The sequence below is a fragment of the Corvus hawaiiensis genome, chromosome 6 (genome assembly GCF_020740725.1).
Source record: "Corvus hawaiiensis isolate bCorHaw1 chromosome 6, bCorHaw1.pri.cur, whole genome shotgun sequence".
In the NCBI taxonomy this organism is placed as follows: Eukaryota; Metazoa; Chordata; class Aves; order Passeriformes; family Corvidae; genus Corvus; species Corvus hawaiiensis.
In genome coordinates, this window is record NC_063218.1 from 41,308,868 (window position 1) to 41,328,657 (window position 19,790).

Here is a 19,790-nt window from a genome sequence, read left to right on the forward strand (position 1 = left end):
AATTGCCCAAGTACAGCCACCAAGATGTAACACTGCAAGTGCATAACAACCCTAAGGTGATAGAGATAACCACCTTTTTCAAGACATCTTGTCAACCCCACAACTGAAGAGGAGACACCTTTTACCAAGTCAAGGCAGCAACAACAGCTGTGTAATAATATACTCAGGAATTGTAATTACAAAGTTATATTTAGTGTGGCTGCCCCTCGGAGGCCCTGCCATTCTGCATCTAGCCTGGAAAGAAATATTCCTAATTAACTTCAAGTATCAGCATTGTACAGATGAACAGATGCATTAAGAATTTTTGCTTTCCTCTAAAGCTTCCTATATTGCTGACAATACATGGGCCCAAAGGACTGCTGCATTTGTTTCAACATTTCTACTCTTTAGATAACAGTTTTTATCCAAGGAAGAATCAGTCTGACAAGAACAAAGCCTCCTGTACGTTGTACACACATTCTAAGGTTGTGAGACTAAGGAGTCTCTAGCTGATGTCGCGCTGATCCCAAATTATCTTTCTGAAGAAAGAGGAGATAAATTAAACGAGGAAAATGGACAAACACACCAAGGAAATCGCTTTCATATGCACACAAAACCAGCCAGGGCTCCCTCAAACAGGCTGCTCACAGGAGCCAGAGAAAGCAGCATGTTCAGAGGAGAAACCTAATGCTGTCTTGTAGGATCATCAGCTTGGTAATCTTCAGGCCAGAAAGTCTTGTGACAGGGGCGCTCTGTGATCCCTGGGCGTTGCATCAGGCCCTTGCAGCACACACACACACAACATGGCACAACACAACACGTGGCATGACACATCACAGCACAAATCTTTCTTTCATGATCTCTGTGACTGTGGTTATCTTATTCTCCTTGTACACCCATCCATCTATGCCAGGCAAAGCTGGGGGCTATCACCCAGAGGTGCTCTGCTTCTAGAAATGCAGCTCTCCTCACACAGCCTGTGCAAAACCTACTTCACCCACCACACTTGGCCCAACTGTGGGGCAGCCCAAGGGGATCAGGAGAAAGGATGGAAAGGGAAGGGACTCACCACTTGTGAAATTTCTGTTGATGGTTTCCTGGGACATACTGTGCAACCGCTTCATGTAGTCCTCACTGTACCAGACCCGCAGCTTCTCCCCAGGGTGAATGTCACGGCAGGCACGGAAGTAAATCCTCTCACTGTGCTGAAAGGCCATCAGGTTTTGCTCCCTCTCCTCCCGGGAGATGATGACATACCTGAGGGCGAGGAGACAAGGCAGGTGTGAAGCACAAACTTCTCTCCTGTGCTCCCCCTTTCATCAGAATGACAACCATGAAGAAGCCAGAATGGCCTTCAGAGAGAGCCATCAACACAGCCAGGCTGGAAAGCATGGAGTTATAAGCAATGGTGTGCAGACGAGCATGGACACCCAGGGAACACTAAGCCATTGGGGCTGTTTCTTGCTGGGGAAGGGATGACAAAAATGCACATCCAGCCTGAAAGGATGTCTGCCAGCAAGGGTGACACAGACTCTCCCAGGCAGAAATATCTTTGCCTAGTGATAGAAACAAGGACTTCTGGACTCCCCACCATCACTTCACATCCCAGGGCTTCCTCCCTTGTTCTCAGGAATATCTGGAATACGGCAGGGTTCCTCTGTCTGTCTGTTTCCCCAAAACAATGCCTTCCTTTTTAGTTGGTAATAGATTTGCTTGCTTCTCTCCTCTCAGACAAGCAGAATTGAGATTCAAAGGACAGAAACATGGGCACCTAATGTGCATGGGAGTATGTGCTGGTTGTCCAAGGACATGCCAGTCTTGGAAGGTTTTGCACTTTGGAGTTCAGCAGGGTGTGACAAAAATACAATACAGCTCTGCAACTAGAAACTCCAGCACCACATTGTGGGGATCTCCTAGCAATGCTGACAGAAGGATCACTTTCAGGGCATGGGATTTATTTTCCTGATTTAAAACAGCTACATTTCAGCTCAGAAGAAACGTATTTATTCCCACTCCAAGCAACTGGCCCTCTGTGCAACTTGCTAAGACAGAGATCTATCACTAGGGTCATATTATTTGCTCTCACAATCCTCTTGTTCCTGCTAGAGGACACGAAAAAGGCTTGGTAATACTGGTTCCAGCTGCCACCAGCATGAGCTTACACCATTTACCCAGGAAGGAGGCCCCGTCATGGCATGCGCAGACCCCAAAGCAGACCTGAACAGTCCATAGCTAAAGCTTATTTCTCCTCTTACGCCATTTGCCTCTGTTATCCAGCACTCGCTGCTGCAGCAACCTCAACAAAGGCAAGGAGGCTGCAGAGGAGCATATGGCTCCTCTGACATCTGCTGCTGCTAGTCCTGGCCCAAGTTCCCTAATGTATATACAGGTACTTGGCTTAGGAAATCTGTCAAATTTTTTGAATATTCTACCTTCTCTAGCCATGTGAATGGACAGATAAAGACACAAGACCACCTGTATGTGATCACACTAACCCACACACACAAGGTCACAAACTTGGTGGAACTTCCCACAAAACACAGAAAACAAGTCTGCAGTGGCAGTGTCTCAGGCTGCCTGAGGCTCAACCAATTCTGGTTTTAATGTTAAGTGACTGTGCATGTGCCTGCAAGCAGTTGTATTTTTCCTAATGTGTGCTACCCAGGATTCTCTGCCATCTTCAGTAATTATTTAAACAGCAGACTCTAGTACTGCTAAAATCGGCTTTTATTAACCCTTATTTGCTTCTGATCACAAAACAAAGGAACTTTTAAAGTACCAGTTTATGTACTTATTTGAGAAAGAAGAGAGACCTGGACCAGTGTGGTGGGAAGGTCCTGCAGTAGCACACAGCTGCCAGGCTGTTGCTTTTGGGTGTTAGTGATCGCTCCTCAAAAGGTGTATCAGGCCCTTCAGCCAGCCAGGAGATATACAACCCTTGAGACAGACCAGTGTGCTGCGGTCAGCCTGATGCCCTGCAGTACAGGAGCACAGGAGATCCAAGAGGATGCTCTCTCCATTCCAAGAAAAATGTCAGGATGCTTCCTAGCACCAGCTAAGGAGAGACCCAGCTCTGCATCCCACCGTCCACAGCAGAGCAGTGACAGGATCAGGCTGCCCCTGTGAAGTTTTACTAACCTAAAGTCACTCTGAGATCCTTAACACAACATACATGACCTGTATGTCCACAGCCAGTGGCACCGAGGAATCCATGGAGCAGTGGCAGGATGGTCGGGTGCATTTCCAGCAAACTGCATTTGACAGTGAGATGTAGAAAATACAGCTTCAAATGGGAAGGGGAGACCCTCATTAACTATTCCCACCAGGGCTCACTTTTATTATGAAGTATTTTGTTAAGCATGAGCACGAGCTTTTCCTGTTCACTGCTCTGCTTCTGCCTCTACAGCCCTCCACATTTCTGCCCAAGTATCCTTCAGCTCTGCTGCCCACATCCTGTGGCTCTGGCTGCCTCCTGGAGCAGCAGGGTGCTGGGAGGAGAGTGCAGGCTGGAGGGCATGAGCTGCAGCACTGCTGCAACCCTGAAGCAAATGCTGCCTGGCTGCTCATCCAGCCTCCTGCAGCCACTGGCACTGCCAGTTTCATCAGGAGCCCTCAACAGAGAGTTCTGGCATAATCCAGTCACAAACATGTTTCTTCACAGCTGTGTGCAGCTAGCAAGTGGTTTATGCTCCTGGAGAGGAAGCTTTCCCTCTGTGATACTTCCCTGAGGTAAGGTAAATGAAACCACACAAATGAACCGATTTTGAAGCAGCGCTGCCCAGCCCCAGGCTCGAGTTTTCCCGGAGGCACAAAAGACACAGGTTACAAAGGACTGCATAAGCCCCACATTCCAACTGTTGGTCTGAGACACTTAGTGCCTGCATACCACAGCTGAGGGGCAGATGCTTTCCAAGGATGGAGAAAGTCATTCCACAAAAGGGCAGCCAGCTTGGTGAACCAGGGGCACAAACTACCAGCTGAGGAGAGACTGCATGATCTGTCTTCACTGACACACATCCCAAGGCCAAAGTGCTCAGAAGAATCCAACCCTTCATGCAAAGACTGCAAAGTGCCCGGTCCCTGTCCCAACGCCAAGTGCTCCATTTGGATTGAAGCAAGGAGGCTACCTTGGTTTGGACACCCAGGACAGGCATGGTTAGGCTGACCCAAGCACTGCACACTGATGGGCAAGGCCCTGCTTGCAGAGCAGGTTTCCCAGGGGACCGTGATCCCCAGAGAAGGAGCAGTCATACCGCTCTTGCAGCAGACCCAGACACCCTCAGCTGCACCTGGTCCTGCAGAGAGGCATTGCCACCAGCCACAAATCCATCATTTTGTGTCCTGTCTAGTCCTTGCAACAGGCCAGCCTCTAGAACACCACAGATTCTGCCCAGGCTACTCAGGACCAGACATCACACCAATGGAGACCACTTCTGACCCACCTGCAGCTACTGGGGCTTGGATCAACCCCACAGCTGTCAGAGGCACAGCTCCTTTCTCTGCAGGACCACCTCTCCCACAGACTCCCTAGCTACCAGCAAATAAAAATAATTTCATTTTTCCTAAGCCACAGCCCACTCGGGACACCTAATTCCCAAGTTTTGGGATGGCCAAGTGAGCATGCCCAGAAAAATGTCAAGGTATTTTTTGGCAGCTGGGATCATTCCTCCCCAGAAGGGAAACAGAGCCTCTGGTGAGGATCCAGAAGAGATGGTGAAGAGGGAGGAGACCTCTGCAGCTGGAGGGAGGCTCAGGCTTCTCCCCTTCTCCTCTCCACTATCCCCCTGGACTTGCCCCATGCCTCCCTGCTGCCCACTCCATTGCTCACCCTCCATCTGGCCTTGGGGGTGCTCTGGTGATGCCCTACCAGGGCAGAGCACTGCAGGGAAAAGGCCACCGGCCTTTCCCAAACCAACACTGGGTACAGAGCCAGGGCAGGAGATCCCATGCAAGAGAGCAGCTGCCAGCCCAGGCTGATGCCATGGGATGCCATACACGTAAACCCTGCCTCAGTGCTCTGATGCCAAGTGTCTCCAGGAGACCCGTATCTGCAACAGGCCTGTTACCAGCTCAGGCAAAAACTGTAGAGAGAAACAAATGACTCAACAGCAGCTGTGTTAAAAGTGTTATATATTTATTGCATTCTTAACAAAAATACTTTTAAAGAGAGAATTTTTTCAGCATGTACAGACATGGAGATACTGAGGTTGAGCACAGTAGTTTGCTTTGACACAGACACTTACTTCAACAGCCAGTTAACATGATAGGTGCAGGAAGAAGTATCCTTTGCGAGCCAGTACAGAAAAGCCACTCCACCGAGAGGTCTACACAGGGCAGGAGATACGTCCCCAGATCTGGGCCAATCTGTAATAGTCCACAGAGGAAACTAGGGGAGACATCAGGCAGTTTATAGTAAAAAGTCCTTTCTCCTGACCAGTGCCCAGCCTTTGGGGATTTGCACTGAGGGCTGTGCATCCTGCACCAGGATTCCCTCTCTAAACACATCCGTGTGGGCAAACTGATGGCAGCAATGATGCTAACTCTCTCCAGTGCCCAGCACCTGCAGGAGTCTCCTCCTTTGCAGACCTCAGGGTTCCCAGAAGGGATCCTCCTGAACAACATCAGAGGAGCTAATCTTACCAGTATATCCATAGGAGGACATCAGTAGAGATCAAATATTATAAAAATATAAAACACTATTATTAATGTATAGCAGCAGCACTATATTGACTCAAAAAGCCTTTAACACGTATCACCCTTTTTTCAACTCTCTCTGATTCATAAATTAAATCCACTTCTGCCAGATTTCCCAATCTCCCCTTCATCTGAAGCGAGACTGTGATTTTTGCAGAATACAAATGTTTCAACAGAAGTAAAAGGACATCCTCAGGGGAAGGTGAGCAAGTTCTGCCCTGGTCTGGTACCAGCACTGTAAGGAATGTCCCCTGCATGAAACCAGCTGGGTCATTCCTCAGAAAGGAGGCTTTTTTTCTTTGCCACTACTTCCCTGAGCAATCTTTTACTGCACCACTAAAAATAAATTACTTGAATTAGAATTACAGAACATCTTAGGAAAAAAAAAAAGGAAAAGCATGTCAGGAATTCCTGAATGCCTGACACAGCAGATATACAATGAACTTTTCAGGAAAGAAGCTAGTGCACTATACTTTCAAAGGAGAGGCCACACAGATTAACGATGACCCTTGAAGATCACACAAAACAAGCCCCCCTTCTGCTACACCGCGCTGCCTACGTTCAATTCCACGGAAGCTTCTGTAACTTTTTTGCCAAGTCTGTAGCCCAGCCATGGCATGATGATGTACACTCATACTAACTGGAACAGTTTCCTGCAACCAACCTCCAAATACAATAGGACAGCCTGGAGAGCATGGTGTGCTGTGTGGTTAACACCTTGGCCCTTTTCCCTGCTGAAGATTACCATGATAATGGTCCAGGTTTTTCCACAGATGGGGCCAGCATGCGAGATGCAGATGTGCAAATTAAGGAGAAAATCGACATGTTATAAAAGAGCTACCACATATATTATCACCACCTGAGGTGACACTATTAAAGCCTAGTTCCAGAATCAGTGTTGTACATGGGAACCTCACACAGCTCTAGAGCAATTCAAATGTTACAACACAGTTCTTTCTTGCATCTCTATGGGGAAAGAAAGCAGTACAAAACCAATATGTCTAAGATTTTAAGCTATGTAGCTGTGAATTTAGATTGTAAACTCTTTATGATAGGAGAACACAGTACAGATCCCACCATAATAAAACTAAGTGCAAAGTAACTGTACTGAAGCTGACAGAATTACAGTGAAACAAAACCAAACTGGCTTGAGGTCAGAAGCAGGCCCTACATCTTTTCTGTGCAGGCTCTCACATTTTGAAGGGGTGGGGTGGTTCAAAACTGAAGATTTGACAACATGCAAGAAAATTATATGATACAATTCTCTTTAAATGTTGTCATATGATGAAATAATTGTATTTTAACTGCAACTGTAAAAGTTAAGTAGAGGTTTCAGACTGGAGCAAACAAAGGTTAAACTCTTTAACACAAGTGCATGTGGTACTGCAGGATCCAGGCCTATGCCATAGCAGCCCTTTTCAGCAGTCTAAAACCCTACAGTGCTGAGACCCGTCCTCAGAATTGTGCCTTCTTCCCTTCCCTGCACAAGGTCTGCTTTTACACTCCTCTCCCCAAACCTGTAAGTCACAGTAAGCCCCGGAATAGCCCACTATTGCTGAATGAAAGAAAAGCAACAATCAGTAAGAGTTTTTAGTCATAAGGCTGTATTTCTGCACATACTGCATATACTAACATTCAGGAAGATGATGGGAATGCAGTAGTAGGGTAAATTTGTGAGCTGATTGCAAAGGGATCTCTGTCTCAGTAAATAGTATTTCACAGGCATGGGAAGAGATCCAGATAATGATTTCTATTGCATCTCTTAGTTTATAGAGCATTTAAAGCATGGGGAAGCCAGTGAAAACTCCTAATCTCTATGAACCCAAAGATGTCCTACATTCCAAGCTCTACAGTATTTGAGATTCCTCTTTGCGATTGCAGAGAGCCAGTCCTACAATTAGCTGCCATATTCACACTGCTCTGTTAGCCAGCAAGGGGATGGATGGGTTGGGTCAGCTGCTGACCTTCCCCACAGAATACTGATACACATGGAGAAGCCATCTGAACATGCAGCAGCTCAGAAAGGGGCATCCCTCTTTACTTTACATGACACAGACTAAAAAGTATGTTTTCTTTTTCGTGACCTGGTGGCCCGTGCAGGAGTCATCTGTTTTAGAGAGTTTTGGTTGGACTCTGCACTGGGCTCAGGGGGCTGTTCAGAGCAAGCTGCTTGCAGACAGGACCCTGGCATGACACTAGGATCCTGTATCCTATGGAAAGCCTGGACCCCATCACGTATTTCTGCCAGCGTCTGACACATCTGGCCAACCTGGCTGGTGAGGTCAGCCACGCTCTGACTGACAGCATGCATGCTATCTGCCATGTCCCTGTGAATGGCCACCAGCTCCTGGCAGAACTGCCTGAACAGGTCTGTTTGCTGTGCGTGGGAATGGAGAAGCTGGCGATCGAAGCTGGAGAGGGGCGGGCTCCTGGTGCGGGGGTGCGGGGGTCTGCAGGCCGAGGTGGTGCGTGGGGATGGACAGTGCAGTTCCTGCCTTTGGCTGGCAGCTTCCAAGGGCTCTGATGAGGAAGAAGTGTGGAGGAAGGAGGGCCCGGAGAACTGACTGACACCTGCACCAGCCCTCTGCAGCGAAGCGAAGTGGTGTTCCTTAGAAGTGCCTGGCATCTCTTCATCTTCATCAGCTTAAACAGAAGAGGAAGCATGAATCATTAATGTGAAATCCCTCTCAACACTGGCTTCTGTTTCAGGATATCTCAAAGAACATAGAAAAAGGCTTTTCCCCTCCCCCCAGTCTGCCAGTTCAAACAAGCCTGTAGTTTCTGACGCATAACTCAACATGCAAGTGCTGCAACGTTAGCACTGGGTGACAAGATTAGCCATAAGAAACCTGAAGAGTGGGTGAACCCAAGCTACTGTGGTATTCTGTACACAGCATTGTCCATTACTAGAATATAAATCCATTTCAGACAGTAGCAATGACTCCTCTTCCCCAAACCCGTAAGTAGCTAGCACAAATATTTTGGAGGGACACAGACTTTTCATGCAAAAATCCTACTCCCCTGTCATTTCTTACATGCTCTGCACTGACAAGAGCAGAGATGTTGCATTTGCTGCTCTCAAAGTGTGTCCTGCAAAGCCACCATGTGGCTTGGCATCACTAAGACAACCAGGCAGTCAGGCATAGCAGCAAGAGGACCCTATGTCAATCACGGAAATACACTTGATGCAAAATCAAAACTAAAGCAGAATGCCATGGGAAAATTCTCGTTAGTCTGATAAATATCTAGTGATGTGCCAGTTCACAGGTACAGGCATGTGAAGAGTAAGAAGAGACAAGGTTACACCTGGTGCAGCTGCCCACTATTTCCTTGCATAACCTGTACTCTTTTTACCTCTGAAATAGTGCAACTGGCTTCCAAGAGAGATGCAAAGAATGTCCAAGTCCCACCTTGCCAGTTCTGGCAGATTTTGTCCTTGCTTTCCCACTAACAACTTCAGATATGAGATCAGACCTAGTGTGGCGGGACAGTGCCACCCATGAGGTATTAGTTGACCCACTCCCCAAGAAGTTACCCCCTCCTTCTCTCCTTTGTACCCCTAAAAGCTCACAAACAAGAAGTTGCACCTCCACAAAAGAAAAGTGTCTGTACAGAACCATGGAAAGAACCTGCACAAAACAGCTTGTGGTTTAGCACTGGAAGGTGTCAGAGAATTGTGATGTAAGAAGATTAACTTTAAAAGCAGGGCCAGCAGTTTCTTTAAAACCAGTGAAGAAGGAGTCATTATTGTCTACCTTTATCACAGCATTTATGCTGATCCTTCAGACCACTACGGAGAAATCATTAGTGGCCCAACCTCAGCAATAAACACCAGTGATCACTGAGACCCCCAAAGCTCTCTTGGAAGTGATCCATTGGTGACTGGCAGATGACTCTCAGTTTGGTAGCATTGCTGTTTCATCAGGGTAAAGATCTCCTAATTTTTTCAAGCACTTTTTCCACAGACTGGAGGCAGTCATACCTCAACTACAGATGCTCCCTCACTTGCAGGATTAATTCATACTTATAATCCATTATCTACACTCGGAAGACAGTATGGAAAAGAACTAGATAAACAGATAGAGATGATCTTAACTTGAAAACGAACCATCTCAGCACTCCACAACCATCAGAGCAGGCTGTCTTGAAACCAATCACAGCAGAAGGACCTGTCTTGACAGGCAACCCAGCATCTCACACAACACACAAGGCTCTTCTGGCGTCACTGAGATATGCAAGCATAAGACAAAGAGGTGTTAAGGCAGTGATACTTACAGCTCGTTGACAGGCTGTCAACCACGTCCAGATCCGCTCTCCGGAAGCCGTGCCTCTGGTGCGATGAATGCAGTGCCGACTCGATGGCTCTCTCATGGGCGGTCAGGACGATGGCCGAGGGCCGCCCTGCGCTGCCGGGGCTGGAGAGGGACCTCTGCATGAATGCCAGTTTGTCCTTGGTCCTTCTCTTCATGTCGTCCCATCTGTGTTTAATGTCTTTCACAGACCTGGGGACCTGGCTGACTGATGTGATCTGCCTGGCTATGCCTTCCCAGATCTTGTCCCTGTCAGCGTGGGATAGACGCATTGTCTCCCTCCCAAACAGCATGGCTTCATTTCGGGTCACCTCGGTGACCAGAATGTCCAGTTCTTCCTTGGAAAACTTGGGCTTCCTCTTTCGTTCAGCCATGTTCCTTGGGTTGAACATCCCACAAAGCATAATTGGGTAAAAGGAAATCAGCGCAAAGCAGTCCCTTGCATCCAACCACATGGCCAGTGCAGTACTGGGGCAGAGGAGTTTGGTGGGATGCAGCTCCCCTGACCCACAACAACCTCTCAGTTTTCCTCAACTGCACCAGGAAAAGGCAGCCATTTTGTTTTTAAAAGGCAATTTTCAAGCTTAAGAAAAAAATACCAAGCAACGCTAGTGTGAAGGAACCCTCTCAGCTTTAAAGTTAAAATTTAATTTTACACATCGGCTGATGCCCTGACTTACATATGAGAATTTCAGTTCAGCCTCATATCACTTGCCACGGTTTGTGCACAGAAAAAAGTGTGAGAACTCGCAATCACAGCGGTGAATTAGCTTCTAATGTGACACTGCTTGAGACGTAGAGGAAATTTAGAGGCCTGAAACATATCTTATTGTTCTACCTGGCACAACATGCAATAGAAACTTTCACACCACCCTTTGTGTTACAACTTGCAGGATGTCATAAAGAGGCCACATCAAATTGGATTTTTTTAAGGGTAGGGAGGTTTTGACTAGACTGGTGGGCAATTTCTGCAACTTGCTTTTCCTAAGGAAAGATTTTTTTTTCAGCATTGGGGTACTCCACATCCAGCATTTGTCTGCTTCACAGCAAGCTCTTGTTTCACCCAGAAATGGCTGCCATTTCCCATTGTTCTCAAAAGGAATGAGGCCACCCACTTGTTTTTCCTGGCTAGGCTTTCTGTCACTACCACCGACATGAGCCTGCACCCAGTTCCAGGTGTTTCAAATGAACAACTTGTAGCCTCAGCCCATTGAGAAGAGGAGGCAGCCATCCTGAGAACAAGCAGTTTAGTCCAAAGGAGGTGTGTGTTAATTTTTCCAGCCACAGTCAAAGAAAACTAGAAAAATAAACAAAGCATTAGTCCTAACTACGTTTTTTTATTGGGGAAAAAAAAGAAGGCAGCAGATCTATTCAATAAGGAAGGAGAAAACAGACCGTCTGAACCTACAGAAAGGTGCTGACCCTTGCCATTCCAGCTTCTTCTTAGTGCTGCTAACACTGTTTTTAATCAATCTCACTGACACTGCTGCCTGCCATCAGGGCAAGCGTCAGTTCGGTTAAAGCCGGAAAACCAGTAGGAGAAGCTGCTCAAATCCAGGCCACATCAGGGACAGCTGGGACCTAAGTGCACAGATGCATTTCATGGGAACAAACACAAATGAATGCTTGAGATACTGTCTTGGTGGAGCTTCATTTACAGAGGGAAAGAAGGACTGTTTAGAGAAGATGGTAATGAAATGATGGAGAGCCAGCAAAGCACCTGCTACTCTGAACCTCAAAAAACCCCAACAAAAAACCTTACCAAACTTAAAAGGAAAAAGGAGTTCTCCCAGCTGAACACAACAAGAAGGGAGAAGGCTACACAAAACATCGAGCAAGGCAAAACTGGGCTAGGTGTAGATCCTCGTCAGGTACGCATGACTGCACAGTATCATCAGTGCCTCCATGAGGTGGCAACAGAACTCTGCTGACAAGCTGCTCTGGCGAAAGGGAGTAACAGTATTCTGCAAAGTGGCCCTGGGTAGGGGTGACTTTGCAGAACAGATAGCTCTCTCTGGAGCCACAGGGTCACAAAAACTGGTGCCCCCTCCTCTCTGCTGAACTCACAGCTGCTGTCACCAGCAAAGCTGCACTGATGGGGAATTAGAACCCTTTTTGCTCTTCCCAGACAGGATATCCCATCAAGTGCACTTAGGACAGCTTATGGTAGGCCTGGATATTCAGATTTCAGTGTTTCCACTCATTTGCTCCAGTACAACTTGGGTCAAAACAATCTAACTTCATATTCCAACAGCAAACTTGCCACACACTGAGTAATGAGCACTGGCCAGTTTTAATCACAAATTCAATTAATGTTAGGCTCCTAGCAGGCACATCAACCTCCTCCTTATAAAAATGCAGACAGTATTACTATCAGAGGGATCTTTTCCTCCTCTAGCATGCAGTACGTCCCTAAAGGCAGTCACTGATATTTACAAGTACCTCTCTGGTGATGCCATGAGGGTTTTAGCAAGCTCCAGAGCAGCCCCAGCTGTGAGGTTGTGAATTCACACCTCAGCCCAGGTCAATCTGAAAGTGCAAGACACATTGAACAGTGGGCACTTAATGATCACCCCACAAAAATATCAATCAACTCCACTTTTCTTGGCCTCTAAGAAACAAGCATGTAATTTCTCCCAGGGCTTTGCAGTAGTTTTTGGTTCGTTTTTTTTTTTTTTTCCCCAAGGATCACAGCCCCACAGTACTTTAGGATCCCTCAACTCTGCATAAATTTGACTCTCTAATCGATAAGAACATTTGCTCCACTTGCTGCAAGGTAGCAGAAATCAGTTTATGAAGTTCAACAAAATCACATCCATAGGCTGGTGGCTTTTACTCACCCTGAACACAAGGGCAGTCACAGTAACCCTGACTGTTTTTAAAATACTTATTTTTAAAAAGGTCCTGTAAAATTGAAACAACAGCTCAGTACTGAAAAGATTTACTAGTCAAAGCTGGTCCTGCTTTAAGCAGGCTGTTGGAACACTTGACCAGAGCCCCCTTCCAAGCTCTACTGTTGTATGAAAATCAAATCAGAGACACCTCCATTATAAGGAGTTACAGAAAGATTTACAGGACAGTCTGGCTCCCCATGACCTCTGTTACTATGCTTGGAGAGGAAAGGGGGCAGAAAGGAAGGCAAAGGAGAAAGTGAGAAAGTCTCGCTTCAGCCTTTTCACATTGGCTAAGGCAAAGGATGAATCTAAACTGTGCCAAAAGCCTAAGAATTCAGGTACTCCCATGTAAGAAGGGCTACAGACTATAAATGCTCAAAATAGCCTGGAAACCCCAAACGCGAAGCACTACACTCCAACAGTTCAGTTAGGCACCACCAGTTTGGTGGTATGTTCTATCCTACATCTCATTCTGGGCCAAGTGATACGTACTCAGAAGGACTGACTTTCCTGAACTTTCTGAATTACTTTCATTTCTTGGTCAGATCCATTATTTTTAGAGGACACCAACAACTGAGTAAGAGAATTCCCTCAGAAGTAACCAGGAAAATAGATGGTTCTCTGCAACCCTTCAGAAGCCCCAAGAACTGCCATCAGCAGCAATTTACTGTTTGTGTCCAAGAAAGCATTAGTTTCGCTTGAGGTTTGCAGCGATCCATGGTAATCAGCCCCCAGAAAAATAAAAAGAGAGGAAGATGTTTGCACATGTTGAAGTCATGGAGTTTCATAAGGTATTGCAAGCAGTAGCACTTTACTCTGGACAGAGAAGAAGGGTGCATTACCCTTGTGCCAGCAGCCAGCTTAGAAGAACATGCTCCCAAGCATCAGGACTTTGTCTTGACTGACTGACTGATGAGGGAAAGGGCAAGAGGATGTTACCATTGCCATGCCATCTGCTGCACTTCCTACTCCTTCCTCCCTGCCATCCACTGCCTTGGGTAAACAGGCACTTGAAATTAAACCAGCAAGTGCTGCAGTACACATATTGTCCTCAGGCAACATGAAAGTGGACTCAGATGTGGTATTCAAACAACAAAAACAATAGCCAGATCTACAGGAAGAGAGAGGAGTCAGCCCAAGCTGCCCTCCCTGTGCCATACCCACCTACCCAGAAGGTGAGTGGATCTGCTTTGCAAAGTACACCATCTGTGAGTGATAGCAAAGAGCACCATCTGAAAAACAAAAAGAGCGCTGTCTACAGCGTCCTGGAAGTCAAGTGTGGTTTGTGTGTGTAATCTCGGTGTCGGGTGATGTTCTAGCACAGAATACTGAGTACACCTCAGTCTGAAAGATGCTAACAAAACCAAAGCTTTTTGAGGACCTCTACTGCCACTTGAACTGTCAGTCAGACTCTACATAGTACTACTGTTTTCAAGAGTAAGATCGGGAAGGTCAGTAAGACTGGTATAGCCTGCACAGGCCCTTTGATATACCCTTCCCATGAAGGGTTGCAAACATCCCCTTTCCACAAAGCCACAGCCCTTGTGCCTTTCAAGGCTGTACAGAATGGCCCAGACCACACTCATACTGAGACTGAACCATGGCAAATACAAGTTTAGGCAAGAACATCCTGCTCTTTTGTGTTAGGACCATGAGTAGTGTCCATTTAAATTCAGACATCAATCTTATGTTCACATCAGTAGGAAGAAGAGCTCATCATAGAATTTTTGCTTCCCAAGACTGTGTTTTGCCCCAGCTTCACTGTAATGCAGATCACAAAGATCCAGGCCTATGTAGAAAGTCCTCACTCTGATTTTTGAACTTTGCATTCTTTACTTCTGGATATCTGCCTACCTATCTCTTCACTGTACCACTGCTTCTTTTTGAGTGATGACTCCAGCCTCAGCCCAGGTCTAGTATTTTATCTCATGCAGTAGTGAACAACTGTAACAGCTGGAAACCTTATGTAAAAATTAAATCCTTTGCTGAACTTTATGAACATAAACATCAGAACGGCTGCTATCCATGTGAAGACTGAAACGGCCAAAAGTGTTGCAACCAGATATGACCAGTTAGGTCAATCTTGCATTTACCTGTACTTTGTGCTTTTTTTCTCCCCTTAATGAGTGACAACTGAAAATCCTAGACATCCAGGCCAACAAACCAGGTAATCCCACTCTGCTTTACTCTTGTAGCAGATGCATTCTTGACAATAACCTGCTTCCAAAATTCACTGTGGAAGCAGGACTGGTCTGACGGGCCTCATTGCAGCAATGCCCCGTTCTGGCAACTCGTACACGTACGAGGCCTCAGTGACCTACGTTTTGCAGATATACAGCAATACCTGAAACACTGCACCATGGTCACACACGGTGCCCTCCTGCTGCAGTTCCCAAACCCACAGCTTGCAGCTCCCGAGGCCAGCCGCACTGCCGGCTGCTCTGCCGAGGCGCGGGGCCGGCAGAGGGAGCGCAAGCACTCGCGTCAGCTCTGCCTGCAGTCGCCCAGCTCGCCCTCCTCCTCGCACAGGACAGCTGACACTGCCAAACCACAGCCAGCACGGACAGCTGGTTCAAATGAAGCCCAGAAAGAAAACAAAAAAAGGCACCTCTTTTAGTATCTGTCAAATGAGTAGGGACAAAACCCCAAAGAGAATCAAATGTTGCCTTGGGGGTAATGCAAAGCATTTAGCAAATATTTGAACATAACATAAAAATAAAGAATAAAAAAATGGAATGAGAACTGTCAGTGCTTGTAAGTGGATGAATAGGATCATCTTTAACATTTATCCTCATTCCAGGAAATAGCCATCCTCCATATACATATCCTCGCCTTGTTTTAAACCCTTTCTTTGAATCTGATACCAAAACCACTCATCACAATAAACACTGGAAGAGCACAAGTACACCATTTGCAAAATGGGTGGTGACATTTTGGTTTGGTTTTCCAACACACAAAATAATAAGGAGTATTTGATGTCCTCTCTCTGGAACACAGAGCCCCAAAAGGGAAGGCAGAAGAGAACTGGACTCACCTCATCCAGTTTGCTTTGGTTTCATCTGTTCCATCAATGGATTTGTAGCGGTTGTTCTTATCAACGATCTGTGGGACAAGAGAATGGATGCAGCATGTCAACCAGCTGGTCCAGGCAGGAGAAGGTCTATGAATCTCAAATCACTGCTTCAGTTCTAGCCTTAAGTCATGGTGTGAAACTCTATGTTGTGAATCTCAGCTCTCCCGGTATTACAGGCTGCTGACCTGGGTGAGTGTGCAGGGGCTACTCTGAACTGACTGAGAGGCATTTTTCTATGTACAAATATCTGTAACAGAACTGTGGATGGAGCTGACAAAATCATTAACAATCCTGGGATATAAAAGATTAACTTCCCTTTTGGGAAAGGGCTGAGACACACATTTATCTTACACACACAAAAGTGTGAGAAGCATTTCATATCAGCACTTGTCAATTTTTTCCCCAATCATAACTCAAGTTCCACATTGCAATTCTCATAATCATTAACATCTTTTGATCCAGTGAAGTCTCTATCTCATATGCTAACCAAGTCCTGTAGTATGAGGGGAAAAAAGTTTTGGTCCTGGAATCTGCACGTAGATCAGTTCCTGATGGACTGGATCTCTTTTCTGGCCTCTTGGCCACCCCCTCTGCTCTCTTGTTTTATGAAAATCAAATCAGAGACACCTCCATCATAAGGAGATACAGGAAGATTTACAGGACAGTCGGGCTCCCCCTGACCTCTGTCACTATGCTTGGAGAGGAGTTACTAGGCTGGGCGGGAGTGCTAGAGGCCCATGAGAGAGCTCTGCAATCTCCAGATCATCTATCTATACCCTTAACCTGCTATTATTTATGGCAGGTCAGTGCTGACGTAGTGCCCACGTGGCCAGCAGAAGACCTTTAGAGAAGGGGGAAGATGGCTAAGGTTTGGCTCCACAAGCTCTGAGCTGCATGGCTGAGGTGTCACTTAGTTGGGGAAACTTGTCACTCACCAGCCATGAGAAGAATCCTGCAGACCTGTCCTGGCTAGAGATCTGTCCCTCGTATGGCCCAAAGATGTGACCTTTGGGGATCACCTCGTTCATACAGCGCACGTCGTTCTCCCCACTGGGCTCTTTAACCACCTCCATTCCGGGTGGGATGGTCAGCGCTGCCCGGTCAGGAATGCCAACGGGCACTGGAGTGTCAGACACAAACACTGGGGGGCCATGGTTCGGACACTCATCCACAAAGTACTCCTGGCAGGACTCACAGACTGCAGATGAGAAGGAAACACGGGTTAGGTCTGGCAGACACGATGCACATGATGTACAGGCTCGGGCAGTGCACAGGATGCACAGCACTCAGAACTCAGCTCCCTGTCCTTCCCCTGGCCCAGCTGAGCCCCTTCCCCAAACTCTGGCCTACACACACAGAGATGCTTCACTGGCTGCTCCCTTGTTCTGCCACGCCTCTCAACAAGGGCTCTGCCCCAACCAACACCTGCACCTGCGTGAGCCCTGGTGCCCTGCAGGTATCTGCCACTGATGGCTGAACACACATGGAAAGGCCCTGTCACTGCCTGCAGAGACAGAGGCTGAGGGCTCCCTGCACATCCCTGGTTAGCAGCAAGTCCTCCAGCCAAAAGGTTTGATTCCCCACACACCAGAGGGGAGCTAAAACAAACATCTCTGAAAACAAATACCCTCATCATATAGCCTTCATTCTGTGCTTGGGAGAGAGACAGCATCCCAGACACCTGTCCTGTGTCCAGACAGGGACGCAGGTCTACCAGTTGGTACTTCATAGGTATGCCAACATAAATAGTACCAGTTTTCTTTCCAGAATATGAGGGAAAGAGTTTTCATCTGCTCAAAGCTCCCTTGGCAGTTTCTGAATTCAAGTCTTTGGGTTTTCCAGACTCTCAGGGTTTTCCGATGTGTGTTTTCATGTTCCCAGCTTGCTTTCCCCCTACCTCCCTACTTCTGCCTAGTCCCTACATCGACAAGCTGCTTTTGTGCAACAATTTCCCTACCAACCATGCCAGTCTTTTCAGGTGAGAATGCAAATTTGTCCCTGGCTTTTTTTTTCCCCTTGCTTCCTGCCCCAAACTGACAGCGGAAGACCAAAGTCTACAAAAGCAGCAGTGGTGCTTTTCCCTCACTCACAAGACACTTACACCAGAAATCCACTTGCTGAAAGCTCTTGGTCACGATTACATCCCGTTTCCCTTTCAGTTTCTTGGGTTCCATCTCCATGGACTGCGGGTCAGGCCTTCCGGAGCTGAGGAGGGAACAAGAGAAGGATGATGTTAACCTAGCAAGATGCTGGGACTGCACACAGAGAGAAGCTGAAGCAATGGGGCCTGACCAACTCCTTTAGTCCCACAACTGTAGCAGAGAAATAACTACATTTGCCACCCAACCTGCCAAAAGCTGGTATCTCAGATCCTTAAGGCTAAAGCCCACAGCAGGTAATGGCTGCAGCTAGAGTAGGTGCACATGAGTAGGTGACCACCCCTGTCAAACACCCCAAGGCAGACCTCACAAGGAAGGGCTTTAATAACTTCAAAAAGCTCAAGTATATTCCTCAAAATCACCTTTAAGCTGGGAGGGAGGTGGAGAGAAGGGTCTAGAGTACATCAGACCAAAGCTTAGCCACATACCAAGGCTGTCCATACTCCTGGTCCCGGTGTGGAGAGCAGGCCTCTGTTTTTATCGTTACCATCTCCCCTAAGGAAGCCTGGGTCTGGATCAAACAGTCCTTCAAGTTCTCACTCATGTTCTGAAAAAGAATGAAGGAAGGATCCAATGAAATGAGAAATATGAGTGGCTGAGAAATGACAACCTTGCTCCCCCAGGAACCACAGTTTTCCCCCCCAGGCTGGGATGTAGGCAGCAGATCAGGCTCCTTTCCGGCACCAAGAGTCGCCATCACACACCAGAGCATCCACGTGTGCACATAGGTGGAAACCCGTTCCTGCACTGCGGAGGGAAAAGCAGTTCAGCTGCAGGTCAGGTGAAGAGTGTGAGACACCACAGAGCAACCTGAGGCATGGAGAATCTGAAGTATGCTTCACAGAGCCCATTAAAAACACATATGGGATTTCCAACTGCATGTGGAATTTAAGACTGATGGGTGTGATATGTCATGGGAACATAGAGCACCACTACCTCAGGTCTTTGAAGGACAAGAAAGAGGAATGCAGATTGGGGCATTGAACCAGGATCTGCCTACAAACATAACATATGCCATGTGGGAACAGACTATAGTGTACTACACCCCTGCAGATGGAGCTTTCTGTGTGCTCTGGACACCTCTGACAAACAGGTAAGTGCCTACAGCGCCCTTTGGGACTCCACCAAGATTGCACAAATCATGCTCTCAATCTTCCTGTCCTTTGCAGCAGCCAGAGCTGAGCCACCACCACCCTTCTGGCACGCAAGGATGCTGCAGTGAAAATGCCTCTCCCTCTGCTCAACACAAGAGCCAGGAGGCACTTCATAGAATCACAGAATCATCAATCATTTAATGATGTTTAAAGACAGCAAGCTTCAAAACAGTAACACTTCCCTCCCTCTCCCATCATGGGGTGGTGCTGAAGAGAAAATATAGATAAGTCAAGTGATAATAATTTGGAGTGGGTTTAATTTAGATTTTTGGAAGGGCCACTAAGCTTAAGAGCATCCCAGCTTGAGAAAAGGAATAAATTAGAGTGCTGCTCATTTCTTCATTGCATTCATCTTAAGACTTCCTGCAAGGCACACAAACTGTCTGCTCTCAGGCACCACACCAGATCAGACAGATGTCACAGCTGCTCCCCCCAAATCCCCTGTGATAGCCCCTTCCATGTCCACTGTCCAACGACATGCTCTGTTATGCTGCATACTTGCAGTGCTGACAAAGGGGCCTCTGCAG

General features: G+C 47.0%; 1 protein-coding gene across 5 annotated transcripts in view; it reads right to left on the reverse strand.

Annotated features, from left to right (window-relative positions):
• PRDM11 (PR/SET domain 11) overlaps nucleotides 1–19,790 on the reverse strand; it is a 49,347-nt gene that overhangs the window by 12,775 nt on the left and 16,782 nt on the right. For 4 of the 5 annotated variants that reach the window (XM_048305823.1, XM_048305822.1, XM_048305824.1 and 1 more), the window contains exons 2-6: nucleotides 18,538–18,656; nucleotides 18,052–18,155; nucleotides 16,886–17,148; nucleotides 15,912–15,979; nucleotides 1,049–1,236 (exon numbers count right to left, since the gene is read on the reverse strand). In XM_048305823.1, coding sequence (XP_048161780.1) covers nucleotides 1,049–1,236; nucleotides 15,912–15,979; nucleotides 16,886–17,148; nucleotides 18,052–18,155; nucleotides 18,538–18,653 — 739 coding nt within the window. In that variant the 5' untranslated portion in view covers nucleotides 18,654–18,656. Of the gene's footprint in view, nucleotides 1–1,048; nucleotides 1,237–5,092; nucleotides 8,317–9,948; nucleotides 10,362–15,911; nucleotides 15,980–16,885; nucleotides 17,149–18,051; nucleotides 18,156–18,537; nucleotides 18,657–19,790 lie in introns of those variants that run through there. The other variant, XM_048305827.1, reaches the window with a different exon arrangement.